The sequence below is a fragment of the Ammospiza nelsoni genome, unplaced genomic scaffold, assembly GCF_027579445.1.
Source record: "Ammospiza nelsoni isolate bAmmNel1 unplaced genomic scaffold, bAmmNel1.pri scaffold_55, whole genome shotgun sequence".
NCBI classification, from domain to species: Eukaryota; Metazoa; Chordata; class Aves; order Passeriformes; family Passerellidae; genus Ammospiza; species Ammospiza nelsoni.
In genome coordinates, this window is record NW_026683193.1 from 1,813,415 (window position 1) to 1,827,026 (window position 13,612).

At 47.3% G+C, this 13,612-nt stretch overlaps 1 protein-coding gene across 1 annotated transcript in view; it reads left to right on the forward strand.

Annotated features, from left to right (window-relative positions):
• Positions 1–7,398, forward strand: part of LOC132087235 (serine/threonine-protein kinase PAK 3-like) — a 28,744-nt gene extending 21,346 nt beyond the window's left edge. Inside the window, exons 7-14 of the mRNA XM_059493237.1 lie at positions 656–719; positions 1,409–1,457; positions 2,225–2,337; positions 2,992–3,109; positions 3,792–3,891; positions 4,292–4,488; positions 5,819–5,956; positions 7,315–7,398. Coding sequence (XP_059349220.1) covers positions 656–719; positions 1,409–1,457; positions 2,225–2,337; positions 2,992–3,109; positions 3,792–3,891; positions 4,292–4,488; positions 5,819–5,956; positions 7,315–7,398 — 863 coding nt within the window. The remainder of the gene's footprint in view (positions 1–655; positions 720–1,408; positions 1,458–2,224; positions 2,338–2,991; positions 3,110–3,791; positions 3,892–4,291; positions 4,489–5,818; positions 5,957–7,314) is intronic.
• The last annotated feature ends 6,214 nt before the right edge of the window (positions 7,399–13,612 follow it).

A 13,612-nucleotide genomic window follows, 5' to 3' on the forward strand; every position in this document is an offset into this window, starting at 1 on the left:
GATTCTGTGTCTGCCATCACCTGTTGGGACAAAAAGGGCACTGTTCCACCCCTCGGTGTGGCTGATCTCAAAGCCCATCCTGTCGTGTCCTCAATGGGGGCAACAGCTTGTAAGAGGCTCAGGCTTGCTGTGGCTTCTTCCCACTGCTTGCCAGTGCTCATGCTTGGGCTTTGCCAGCCTTGATGTGCTAGCTGCCCTGCCCCTGAGGGCTGGAGGGACTGCAGAGGCTGCAGCCTTCCTTAGCTGGGAGAGGGGCATCTTTGAGCTCAGCCTGCTCATAAACAGGTCAGGCTCCTGATGCTGAAAGCCCCTTTGGGATCAGTTACAGCATGAGCTGCTCTGGTTTACAAATGGAAATAAATTCCTTTGGCCAACTGCTGAAAGGGTGGGGAAGATATCCTTCTCTCCTGGGAATGCATCTCCCCATGCTTTGTTTCCTGTCAAGAGAACTCTTCAAAGGACTGTACAAAATCAGTCTCTGTGCCAGCCATCTGCACTGCAGGGCTGCCTGTCCTGTTGCTGTTGTGGTTGTGGTTGTTGTTACCCAGCTGACCACAAAGGGCTCAGAGCCCCAGACAGTGGGGCTGCCTTTTGTATCTCCTGGAAGCTGGGATCTCTGCTTTAAAGTCACCATCCCGCATTTTGTTTCCCTCAGAGAGAATGGTGAACCAGGAAAATCCCTTTAGGATATACACCGAAATGGAACACATTGGCAGCGGGTGAGTCCAACCACAGTTACTCCTGCACAGCCATGGCCCAGGTGTTTTTCTGGTGGAATGTCTATCCAGTGTGAAGTCAGGCCAGCTGCAAACATGTTCACACACTGGGGATAAGATGACCCCATCTCTCAGTGCTGCTCAGAATTTGTGAGTGTGCTCAGAAGGCATTGTCAGTGACATCTCCGTGCTGCCAAGGTCTTGCCTGCATCAAGGAACAGGACGTGGAAGATCTCCTTGTGTCTCAAGTGTGGGACAGCTCTGTGTTAATTTCCTTAGCATTTTTGTATGTCTCCAAATCATACTGCCCCATTAATGAGAAAAGAAGAAACTTGCTTGCCTGAAAGAGCAACCTAGCCTCTATCAAAGCTGTGTGAGATAACAGTTCCCAAGAACATTTCTTTCCCCTGCTTTGCAGAAGGAAATACTCTGTGGTCAGGATAGGAACCACACAGTTTAGAAAGTGAAACCCAAGAGGAATGACTAAACTCCCTTTAGAAGTTGAATCCCAGTGCTTCAGAAACAGGCCCAGTGCCCATGCACTTGAGAGGAAAATGCATCATCTGCCTATGACAGAGCCCTCCTGCCTCCCGCAGGTTTTTGACACTTCCAGCAGACATCTCCTGTGTGGGCTGGCTTTCACTCTAGGAGCTAAACAGCTTCTCCGTTCTCTGCTTCTGTTTTGTTTCTAGGGGTTTTGGACAAGTGGTCAGAGCACTCAACAATGCCACAGGAGGAGAGGTAAATGTCAACAAGCCCCACAGACTCTGCTGCACATGAGGGCTTTCCCCTCTGGTGTGAGCTGTGGCTGGAGCCCTGGGCAGAGCTGTGCTGAAAAGGCTCAAGAAGCACAGACTGGTGCCAGCCTGCACAATACATTTGGGACTTTGTCCTCCTCAGCTGCCAGAAGGAAGGCACGGAGGCAGCAGTTCCTTTCACAGAAGGACGTGCTCACTCACTCTCCATTGCTAAAACAAAGGTGGTGCCTTAGAGCACCTCACTGCTCTTTGGGGCTACAGCTTCAGAGTCCTGAATTCTTATTTCTGACTGTCAGCAAATCCATCTGAAAGCTACTGGTAGTTCCTTAGCCACCTGCAGTGCTTCACTTGGGAACTGCACGTAGGGAGAGATCTGCAAGGTGTCCCTAAAAGCCCTAAGCCATGCCCATAGCCCAAGATGTATGCACAGAGTATTAGGGCATGGATTACTTCTTCTGAATCCCAAACAAAGCAGCAGAGAGTGTGGTCAGAGGTTTGTGGGTGATAGCTGAGACACCACTGTTACCAAGTGGACAAGGCAAAACGTCAGTGGCCCCACATGTCCTGTAACTGTCCCCCAAGGGAGCAGAGAAATGGGCTGTTGGAATGTCAGTTCCTAATTACTGCAGTGCCTAATCACAAGGCAGTTTGGCACAGCTCAGCTGTGTCATTGCAAAATCACTTGCTCCATGTGCGTTGTTGTCTCGTGCCACCAACTTCTCGAGTTACTGATTTTTAATGTCATTTTAGGTGGCCATAAAGAAAATACATCTTCAAGGACTGAGAACGAAGGAACTAACTGTTAATGAAATCATGATCATGAAGAAGTGTAGGAGTCCCAGTGTTGTGAATTATTTAGACAGGTGAGAGGTCATGGTCTTATCCCATCAAGGGGCATTTACATACAGCAAACATGAGAGGTTAAAAATCCACTTTGGTCAGTGGCAGAAAGTAGACCTGTTAATTTTTATTTATTCATATTTCTTTACTCATCTCCAATGGATGTGAGGAGAGTGCATCTTGTCTGCATGAGTTTTCCCTGCCACTTGTCGTTTGAAAATTATTCCAAAATTATTGAAACCTGGGTCAGCTGTATCTTACTAAGTCAACACCCTCAGAGTACATTGCCTCCACATTTTTTCGGGATTGATTTTTTAAAGTTTCTTAAATGCTGATGAACCATCCTAAAGTGGATTTCTCTTAGATCGTTGCCCCTCTTTGTCATTGCTGGGCATGCCAGGAAGACTTGGTGCTTATTTCCAGAACCACCATGCCTGACAGGTTTTTACCTGGGCTGTTACTAAACTGCATTTTTCACCTGCTGGCCATCTAAGACATCTCTAAGACATCTCCTTTTTCACTGCTGTGCCTTTCTCCTCCAGACTGCACAGACTGCAGATTGTCTATTCCTTTGATTCTGTCCTAGTCACAAAGGCACCTGGAAACAAGAAACTCGGAAGCAAAACATCAAGGTAGCCATGCATGTTTATTTCCCCGGCCTTGTTTCCTTCTTTCAGCTACCTTCTGGGTGAGGAACTCTGGCTGGTAATGGAGTACATGGATGGAGGCACCCTGAGTGATGTCATCCGCAAGACCTTCCTGTCTGAAGACCACATTGCAGCCATCAGTCGGGAGGTCAGCAATCCCATCTGTGCTTCTGAGGCCTTGGGCAGGATTGTCTGGGAACAGGGGCTCAGAACAGGAGTGATTTCATGTGCCAAGCTTTGTTTCTGTGTGGCTGGTATGCTATGGGCAAGTAAAAGCATCTCAAGTGAAAGGCCTGCCAGTGGCCCTGCACTCACTGTACTCAGTGCCAGTACTCTTATCTCCTACTGTTGTACTCTCGCTCCGCCTCTTGTATTTGCTGTTCCCCATCTTGCCTCGCTAAACTTTTTTCTGTCCTCACTGCATTCCTTGCCTGTTAAAGCAAAGGTGCTGGTGGCAGGATTTGAAACAAACAGCAAAGAAAAAAGTTAGACTCGATTCTCTCAGTCCTTAGCTAAGAAGGATAGAAGTGCAGCCAAAATGCTCTTTGCTTCTGAGCACATCCACTGCAGCAGGAGTCATCCTGGCTGGTTTGCAGGGGAAAGTCTAAAAGAGCAGGTGCTGTTGCTCTTTCCAAAGCTGACATGCCTTTCCTCAGAAAGGTCCTGCTCGGCAAGTGTTGGAGCAGCAAGCTCTTCCTCTCAGTGGCACTGTGTTCTGCCATTACTCCCCATTCCCCTGGAGCGGGAATCTTTTAGATTCTTTGTTTCTTTCTCGTGTGATGAAATCACATCACTCATTTTTGCCCTCCTCTTTCTCTTTCCTCTCGCAGTGCCTGCAAGGACTGGATTTTCTTCATTCAAACAATGTGATCCATCGAGATGTGAAGAGTGACAACATCCTTCTCAGAACCGATGGCTCTGTCAAGCTGAGTCAGTAGATTCTTGGTCAGGTGCAGCGTTCCAGGGATGTGGGTGTGGGGCTGCTTGGAGTGACAGCCAGCTCCCCAAAAATGGTGCTGGTGGCAGCGCAGGGACACCCACTGTGAGCTGAGGGCGCAGTTGCCATGTGCACAGAGATAGGACAAGGAACAAGAAGTCAAGAGTAGTGTTATCCTGTGTGTGTCCAGGAAGAGGGAGGAGCTACAAGTCTAAAGTTTCCAAAGAACAAAAGCCACTGCTGGAGGCAGTGTACAAAATCGGGGGATTTTTTAAGTTGCCATTGCCAGGAGATTCAACAGCACATTTTCAAACCTCTACTGGGGAATTCTTTTGCTTGCTTTTCCTAATTGCACAGAATTAAAATAAAACCAGTATTTTTCTTTCTCCTCAGCTGATTTTGGCCTCTCTACTCAGCTCAACTCTGAGCAGAGCAGACCGTGCTTGGTAGCCGGGACTCCTTGGTGGATGGCGCCTGAAGTGGCGACAGGTCAACCATATGGCCCCAAAGTGGACATATGGTCTTTTGGAATTGTGGGGATTGAAATGTTAGAAAAAGAACCTCCTTACTGGGACCAAAGTCATGCCTCGGTAAGCAGCAAATACTCACCGATCCCACTGTCTTTCTCACCTCTCCCATTCCCTGCATGCCATTGGACAAAATCCCATTGCCATCTGCTGGAACTACTTCCACCAAGGTCCCCTCTAAAAATGTCCCTGCAACACATCAGCATCTGCTGTAGATTTGGATACATCGAACTCAAGCCTTACCACATGCAAACAAACTCCATTCTCAGGAAACACTTTCCTTTGGGTTATAAGTGGTTCCAGTTCTTTTGTCTGTGGAGATGGCCCCAGAAAAAGGAAACAAGCATCTTAGAACTTCTGTTATCTTTCCATAAATGAAGGAAGGAAACCCAAACCCAACAAAGTTTCTAAAACTGTAGTCTTTAGAGGGGAACCTAACCCAGTGTGCAGTTTCTTCTCACTGGGAAACATGCCTGCAACCTGGGCATGAGTGTGTAAAGGCCACTGAGTCTCTTCTGCTTCTTGTGCAGTGCTGCTGTACTGCATTTAGTGACCATGTTTTTTCACAGCCCAAGGCACGTTCTCTGTGTCACCAAGCCAGAGCCTGGTGATGTGGAGAGCCTGCCAAAACCTCCCGTTTGTTTCCTGGCACTTTCTGAGATGGGCCTACCACTAATGCATTGACTTGAGTAGCCAAATGAGCAGAGGGTGACCATAGGGATGGCACCTCTCCTTCTTCTGACCATGACAATTTTGTCTTTTGCTGCAAAATGGGAAGCTGCAATTTTCAGACTGCTGAGAGACAGAGCTGCAGGTGGCACCTGTGTGCCCAAGCAAGCATTTCCATCCCAATACACCGCAGCAGGCATCTTAATGTGGCTGTGTTGAAGATGAGTTTGTAAATCTTTATTTCCTTACCTGGGGATTACCTGATGGATTTTCTTTCTTTTCTTCCAATTCCCATTGTTTTCAAGAACAGCACAAAAAGCTTGATGAGTTTTGTTCTAAGGCACGTGTGCTTAAAGGACCAACAAGCAGTGCAGAGATGCCTTTCATGAACTAACCCTTGAAATTAGTTAGTATAGCACAGTCCCTCTTCCATAAAGCCTCTAAAACTGGTATGAATCCTCAGAGAAGTAAACATGCTTTTGCTGATGTAGTTCCCACTAACTAGGTCAGTCAATGAAATCAGCTGCCAAGGCAAGATCTGTGGGATGGTGGAAAAGCTGTGGCCGCATCAGGGTTTGGATTTTTGGTTGGGAAAGAAAAGTCATCTCTGGGTCTCTGTCAGGGCAGTAACTGCCACTGAGGAACAGAGGCTAAACAAAGGGATCTGGGAGAGCCTTAGAGATGTGAAAGCAGCAGGTGGAGCCTCATGGGTTTTTTTCTCCAGGCTCGACGCCTGATAGCCAAAGTAGGGACCCCAAAACTGCAGCATCCCAAGCTCCTCTCAGCTTTGCTGCGTGACTTCCTGAGCTGCTGCCTGCAGAGAGATGAGGAGCAGCGCTGGTCTGCCAAGGAGCTCCTGCAGGTAAAATGTGAAGGGGCTGCAGGTGAAACAGGCTCTGAGGGATGGGCTCCTCCTCCACTCAAGTCCAAGACATCAGATGAGCCCTCTTCTTCCTCACTTCCACTCTTGGGGCTCTTCAAATGAAAATGGTGAGGAATCCTAGACTGGGCTGGGCTGGCAGGGCCCTCTAAAGGTCCTCTGGTGCAAGTGTCCTGCAATGAGCAGGGACATCTTGAAAGAGAGCAGGTAGCTCAGAGCCCTTTCCCACCTGACTTGAAATGGTTGCAGGGACGGGGCACCTACAAGCTCTTGGGGCAACCTGTGCCAGGGTGGCACCATGCTCCGAGTAAACAAGTTCTTCCTTAGACCTACTCTGACTTGATCCCCATTTTGTTTAAAAATATTCACCCACATCCTATTGTAATTGGCCTAGTTAAAAAAGATGTCCCCCACGTTCTTCAAAGCCACTCTGAAGTCTTGGAAAGTGGCAATAAAGTCTCCCTGGGGCCTGTTCTTCACAAAGCTGAATAACTCCACCTCTCTCTACATTTCCTGAGAGGAGAGGTGCTCTGTTTTCTGTTTCTGTCACGCTCTTAGTTTTTTAATTTGGTGCTGTGTTCAGTTTTACCTAATGTCAAAAGAATTGAAGTAGAGCAATGCAGGGTACAGAGACATGAAATGGAGGTGCAGGAACCCAAGGAAGCCAGTCCCAGCTGAGCAGTCAGAGATTTGGCTGTGGGCAGGAGGGGCTGTGGGGGTTCACTCTGAGCCTCTGAGGGGCCCTGGTTTGTGCCCCCCAGCCCACCCTTAGAGGTTTCTGCCACAAACAGAGACAGCCAGGAGGGACTTGTCCCAGCCCCATCTGCTGCCTGGCACCCTCAAGCAGACGGGAACTGTGCCAGGGTTGCTGCCAGGTTGTGTGGCAGAGTGGGAACTGCAGGGCCCAGTGCCCCTGGGCTGGCCCTGCTGGGAAGGAAGGTGCCGACCAGCACACAAGGGGCAGGGCATGGAAAGGTAGACACTGCTCTGTCTCCCTGCGGAAATCAGCACAGTGCCTGTCTTACAAAGAGAGGGACCAATGAGAGGCTTTGGAGTTTCCTGAAAAGAAGAAACTCCAAGGACAGAAAGCACCATTTCTAGAGCACTGGCAGGGCTAAAATCTCAGCAAGATGAAGACACCTGTATAAATGGGTGAGTGAGATTCTGGGCCAGGTTTGCCTGTGATGGCAAAATCCTGCACATCAAGATGGAGGTGTAGACGGTCCCATTGTTCCTCTTCCTGCATCCTTCTAGGGGCAGGAGCAATCCTGTGAAGCACTGAGCTCGGAAAGTCATGGTTCATTGTATTTTGTTGATTTGGTTTTTTTCCCTTTGGGCAGCATCCATTTGTAAGATATGCTGAGCCTGCGTCCAGCCTGGTGCCACTGATTGTTGCAGTGAAGAGGAAGGAGACAAAAATGTGACAATCACATCAGGACCATTTATTTATTCCTTAACAGGTTTAGAGTAGGATTGTAGGTTAGGACTAGGATTAGGATTAGATTAAGGATTAGGATAAGAATAAGGATAAGGATAAGGATAAGGATAAGGATAAGGATAAGGATAAGGATAAGGATAAGGATAAGGATAAGGATAAGGATAAGGATAAGCATAAGGATAAGGATAAGCATAGGCATAAGGATAAACATAAGGATAAACATATGGATAAGGATAAGGATAAGGATAAGCATAGGCATAAGGATAAGGATAAGCATAGGCATAAGGATAAACATAAGGATAAACATATGGATAAACATATAGATAAGGATAAGGATAAACATATGGATAAGGATAAGGATAAGGACAAGGATAAGGATAAGGATAAAGATAAGGATAAGGATAAGGATAAGGATAAGGATAAGGATAAGGACAAGGACAAGGACAAAGACAAGGATAAGGATAAGGATAAGGATAAGGATAAGGATAAGGATAAGGATAAGGATAAGGATAAGGATAAGGATAAGGATTAGGGTTAAGGTAAGGGTTAGGGTTAGAGTAGGATTGTCTAATAGGACTGCAGAATAGAATTGAAAATCAATAAAGTTTCTGAAACCACAACTCACCTTGAAGATCCCCTTCCTTCTCACTCTGCGAATGAACTCCAGAATTCCATCTGAACTGTCTGTTGTTTCTTAAAGGAGGAAAGTGAAACGGTGTCTTTGGTATGGTGTCAAAGTGGGGAAGGATCTTCTTCAGTCATCCTCTCCAGACCAGACTGCCTTTGGAATATGGCCCACTGGTCAGTTTTTGGCCATCTTTGGTACTTCTATTTGAGGCAGAAAGGACAATGGCATTTGCAGGCAAAAGCAAAGGAAGAATGGGGCAGCCCAAACATCTTATGCAGATGCAGGCCTTCAGCTGTGACTGGAGAGCATTGGAGCTCCTGCCACTTGGACTTGGATCCCTAAATGCAATAATCTCTTTGGCTGGAGGAAAGCCTTGATCAAGTGAGAAAGCAGAAAGATCAGAGAGGGTGCTCGGGAAGGTCTCCTGTGGTGCAGAGCTGTCAGCGCCTGTGAGGTGAGAGCGGGCCCGGCCTTGCCCGGGCTGGAGCCCCAGCTGAGCCGCGGCCGAGACAGGGTGGAAAGAGGCCCTTGGAGCTGCAAGAGGCAGCAGCCGGGCCCTGGGTGCCTCTTCCTGGGAGCAGGCGAATCCTCTGCCCTCAGAGCCCAGGTGGCAGCTGGCTGCTGCCAAGGGGAAGCGCAGCCGTGCTGGGCACAGCCCAGCCTGGAGGCATTGGCCATCTGCAGTGTGCCCAGGAGCAGAGAAAGGTCGAGGGCAGCCGAGGGCCGCTGGGCTGGCGGAGGATTCCTCCTCTTCTGCTGGCTGCCCTGCAACTCCTGGCAAAGGCCAGCAGTGTGTGCAGCACTCTGGGCACCAGGGCAGGGAGCCGGGCTGCTCGGCAGGCTGGAGCACAGGGCAGCCTCCTTCAGGCCCGGCACTTGTGCCAGGGGAAGCGAGACCAGCGTGAGGCAGGGACAGCTTGGCAGGGCCCATCTGCAGGAGCCAGCGCCTCACGCAGCTCTGGGAGGAAGCGCCTGCAACCCTGCAGTTCTGCACTGAGCCAGAGCAAAGGTGTGACATGCAGAGTGTTTGGCAGAAATATGCAGGCCCACCAGGCCAGCCTGCTTTGTGCTCTCTGGCGCACAGCAAGGGCTGTGCAATGCAGCTCTGAGCTCCTGGGAGAGAGGCACATCAGGGATTTGCCTGAGGCTTGTGCTTGAGGAGTGAACTGATTTGGCAGGGGGCAGAAGGGTTTCAGTAGGCAATTTGTGTTTTCTTCATTAATTTCTGAAAGAAAGTCATAATGTGCTGCACACAGGTAGGGTTATTAAAAAAGAAAGACCTTATAAAATCAGGCCTTCCTATTGCTATGTTTGCTCAGTTGTCCCATCATAAAAAAACCCCCAAACAATATTAAAAGTAGTAGCAATTTTAATTTATTATTTAAAATAAAAAAAATTAAAAATTGGTTATATTATATTTGATTAAAATAAGGGAGAATTTGGTTCCAATAATAGCACATAAGCAAAAGATAACCACGGGGTGTGGAGTGCAGGGCTCTGGGACCCTTGCCAAATCACGTACGAGCTTGCCAAGTGAAGATTCTTCCTTATATGCCATCTGTCAATGCCATCTCCTCCCATTTTCGATTCAGCACACTTCTACCTCCGCCCTCATTATCATCTTTACCACGCATGTGCCACCACTCAGTTTGGTGGTCGCACAAGTCTTTGGGGGTCATCTGAGGAAGATTTTGTAGTCTTCCTCTTTGTCCTTTAATTCAGCTTTGCGTTACACATGCCCACCAAGCCAATACAATGTAAGCCAAAACTAACAAAATTACTGCATTTAGGCATCAAGGCAATAAATCCCTTATAATTAGCATTTTCCTGGGACACAACCAGAGTGTCCCTTCTTTGTTAGTTTTTAGCAACCATTATCTCTTGCTTTCCTCCTGTTCCTGAACATCTGCGGGGAGGGAGGGGAAGGTAGAGCCCCGCCTCTCCCTTTTTCTTTGGCATTACAACTTTTTACTGTTTTAATATTTCTAAATATTAATTACTGTATCAATATTGATTCTTGTTTCAATTTTTATCAGCATGAATCATACCTATTTACCACACTATGGTAAATTCCCAACTGTCCTGTTGCATCTTCTACATGCAGCCAGCTAACTTCCCATGGGAATAGTCATGAGTGCAGTTAGCACAACAAGCTATTGTGCTGAGAAAACTGTTTGCATCTGTAATAAACAAGAAACCTGTCCATGAGCGTGCACGAAAAAAAATGTAATCACCTGAGTAAGAGTGAGTCTTAGAAAGTGTGAGTCTTAGCATGTACACACTAATACACCTTCTAAGCAATAAATTGTGTGGCAAGGAAACTACCAGCCAGTTGGAGTTGAACACGAGGTCTGTGAAAACAGTATAAAAATGAGTTATTTGACTAAAGAATTGGCTTTCCCTGCATGAAGAAACTGAGTCCTGGCTGCTTTATTGACACAGCAATGTGGCTTCACTCAGCAAGAGCACTTGCAGGGTGTATTGATGAAACACTTGTGTTTGATTCCCAGAATAGGATGGAGAGGCATTAAGTCCAACAAACAGGGCATAGTCTTTTCAATTCCTTTAGCTTTAACAGGAGTGCTGAACCACGTATTCCCCCACTGCAGTGCTTACTGTGTGCAAGTGGCTATCTTGGCCTTGAGAATAAGGAGAGTGGTCCTGCTAAGAAGGTAGCTGGAATGCATTCAGGGGGAAGAAAGTGTTTTTAGGAGGCTCTTGACCACCAAAGGAGAATTTGAGGAATGGGAATATTTCCCAAAGGACTGTGTCAGGAACTGGAGTTGTGTCCCAGGCCCTGCCATATTTGATCCATGTTTGAGCAGGTTGACAAGACAATGAAGAAAAGTGTCTTGTTTAAGAGCTGGGACCTTGAGCCTTGAAAGAGAAACAATGGATTGGTCAATGGGCGGCAGTCAAGCTTTGAAAGGAGAGCAATGCACAATAGAGCCCTTGGTGGCAGGGAGTCATGGAGTCATCCTGAGCCATCATCTCACACGCCAGGCATGTGTGAGCTGATGCTGTAACTGGGGAAATTCCGCTCCTGAGCAGGAGATACAAGACCTAGTTCTGGGCTGGAGATTTGAGAAGGACGAGATGCATAGCGTTTTGATCAAGGGGATGTCCTGCAAGTGCACTGCCTACCTGCCCCTGCTGCTGAGCACCAAGCTCCAACTCCTTCTCCAGTTGATTTTTGGGAATCCAGAGGTCAGTATGTATTATATGCTATTGCAAGTAATGGAATGAATTTGCTTTGCAAGCCCAGTTTTGTCCTGGGTTATTTTGTGCATGGGTCACCTGAACCAGTGACAATGACCAGCAGGGATCTACAGGGCACTCCTACTCTGATGTCAATAAATTCTGAGAAGTGACTGAAATATGTCGATAAATTGGATGTAATGTTTAACCTGTGAGTTTCAGCAAAGTATTGAATATGTCTTAGTTCCATGGATACAAACTACTAGGTGAGATTGCTGGGTGTGCTTGACTTAGGGAAGTTACTCCCTGTGCACCCAGCAATGAAATCAAGTAATGCCTCCTTTCTAACCCTGAGCTGGCAGCAGGGATCAGGCCCTGCTTGGTCACTTTCATTTTGACAACTTCTGTTAGCAGGGAAGAAAGGTCCAAATGAAACCTTCTCCAGCTGTTTTCCTCTGGTTGATCTTTTTAGGCACCAAAGCTCTGTGCCACGGGGGGCCTGGGTGTGTGCAGAGCAATGCAGCCCCCACAAAGCCCTTGGTTTCCCCACAAGTTGCCAGGTTGACTGCTTCCAAAGGGCAAGAAAGGCAGAGATGTACATCCACAGGAGTCCTGGCCATGTCCAATAAAGGTGCAAATATGTGGGGAGATTTGTTAGCAATGATTTCAGCTGTTATGCCAACCCAGTGCCTTCTTTCTTGCTTCTGTGCATTATAGGTGAGTAATGTAATAGTTGGCTCTCACAATTAAGAGATAGATATTATGTGGATAAATATTCTGTTCAAATGTAAAGTGCTGCTATTGTAATATGTCCTCTCATAGTCCTCTTTCTTTTCCCCCTTGTAATAGCCTTGGTAGTCAGGGCAGTTGGGGAGGGCTGGTTTGTGACCAGCAGGCGGGGTGTAACAACACCTGACCTCCAATCAAGATGCAAGAAAGTAATCTCCACCACTAAACGGCAGAGAAAGAGTTGACTGAAAAAACATTGGGAGGGGTTAAGGGTATGAAAAGCAGAGCATCCCTTTTGTAGATGAGCATGTGGCTGCTAATCATGGAGACTTTCCAGTGCTCCAATCTTTCCTTATACAGCCTTTTCTTAAGGTTTAATAAACCTTTAAAAAGTTAAAAGGAGGGTAATTTCTCAGATGGGCAATGCTTTGGGCCATTTTCTTGGTCTCGTTTCCTTTGCTTGGGTGCCATCTGAGTGCCCAGTTGGGGTACAGGCTGTAGGTGCTTTGTGCACTCCTGGAGTTCCTGTTGGATCCCTTGAAAGACAGGGTTTGGCCCGCAAACCCTGCTTTGTGACAGAGAAGAAGTTCCCAGGCTATTTTGTGTTTCCTGTAGGGAAGGTTGGTTATTGCTTGGCATAAATTTACAGACCAACATGGAGCGTTTGCTTTGTGATGTCAGGGCATGTTTGCCACCTTGTTGTAGTGACATCAGAAGGTTACCCTGGTGCATGGAAGGCCTGAGTGTCAGAGCAGTCCTAGCACTTGCTCAGTTCAGGATAATCCTCCTGATTGAGGAAATTGTCAGTGGGCTGTTGCACACCGACAGGAGCCTTGCTTTTTCCAGTGTGTGAGCACAGCCTGCAAACTTGCAGGACAGTGTTAAAATGATTGAGGGAATTGCTCCTTTGCTTTTCACTGCCTATGGAATTACCTATGGTGCCTATTTTGTAGCATATTTCACACGTAAGTAGATGTTTCCCCTCTGCTTAGGTTAGGGTGTATCCTAACCTGGCTTTTGTATGTCTTCCTTCTCTTTCTTAGTGACTGAGTTTCTGGTTTTGAAACAGAAAGAGCATTAGGATACCACTGTTTTGGTAAAGCTCCTGTCAAGGCGTTCATCTTAAAAATGGGTGTCTGCAGCCACAGGGGCAGCATTTGCAGGGGAACCTGCAGGGCTTCCGATGGCTCCATGGGAGAGTCTGTGGCAGCAGAGTCTGTCATTTCCTCAGTTTGCTGGGACAAGCAAGACATCTTTGAAAATGCAGACTGGCAGACCTTCAGGAAAGGCTGAATAGTTGGACTAGGACTACTGTTGTAATGTAGCTTAGGATTTTGCGCTCTGCTAGTGTAAGGAAGGCTACTGCGATTAAGTTTGGGAGGGCATAGGAGCGAGCTATGATGAGGTTAATAATGAGGGTGGTTTGGGTTAAGCTAGGAAGAGGATCGGAACCTCTGAGTTAAAGGACTGAAGTCTTTTGCATTTTCCGAGCTCTGCCACGCTAGCTGGTCCTTTTCTTGGACGTGGTGGGGTGTAATAGCCTTTTGTAATTTGTTTTCATTACTTAAGGCGAAGGCTTGCTTGTGGTATTGGCCTCACTTTTCCTATCCTTTCGTACTGGGAAGAGTTCATCATAGATAGAAAC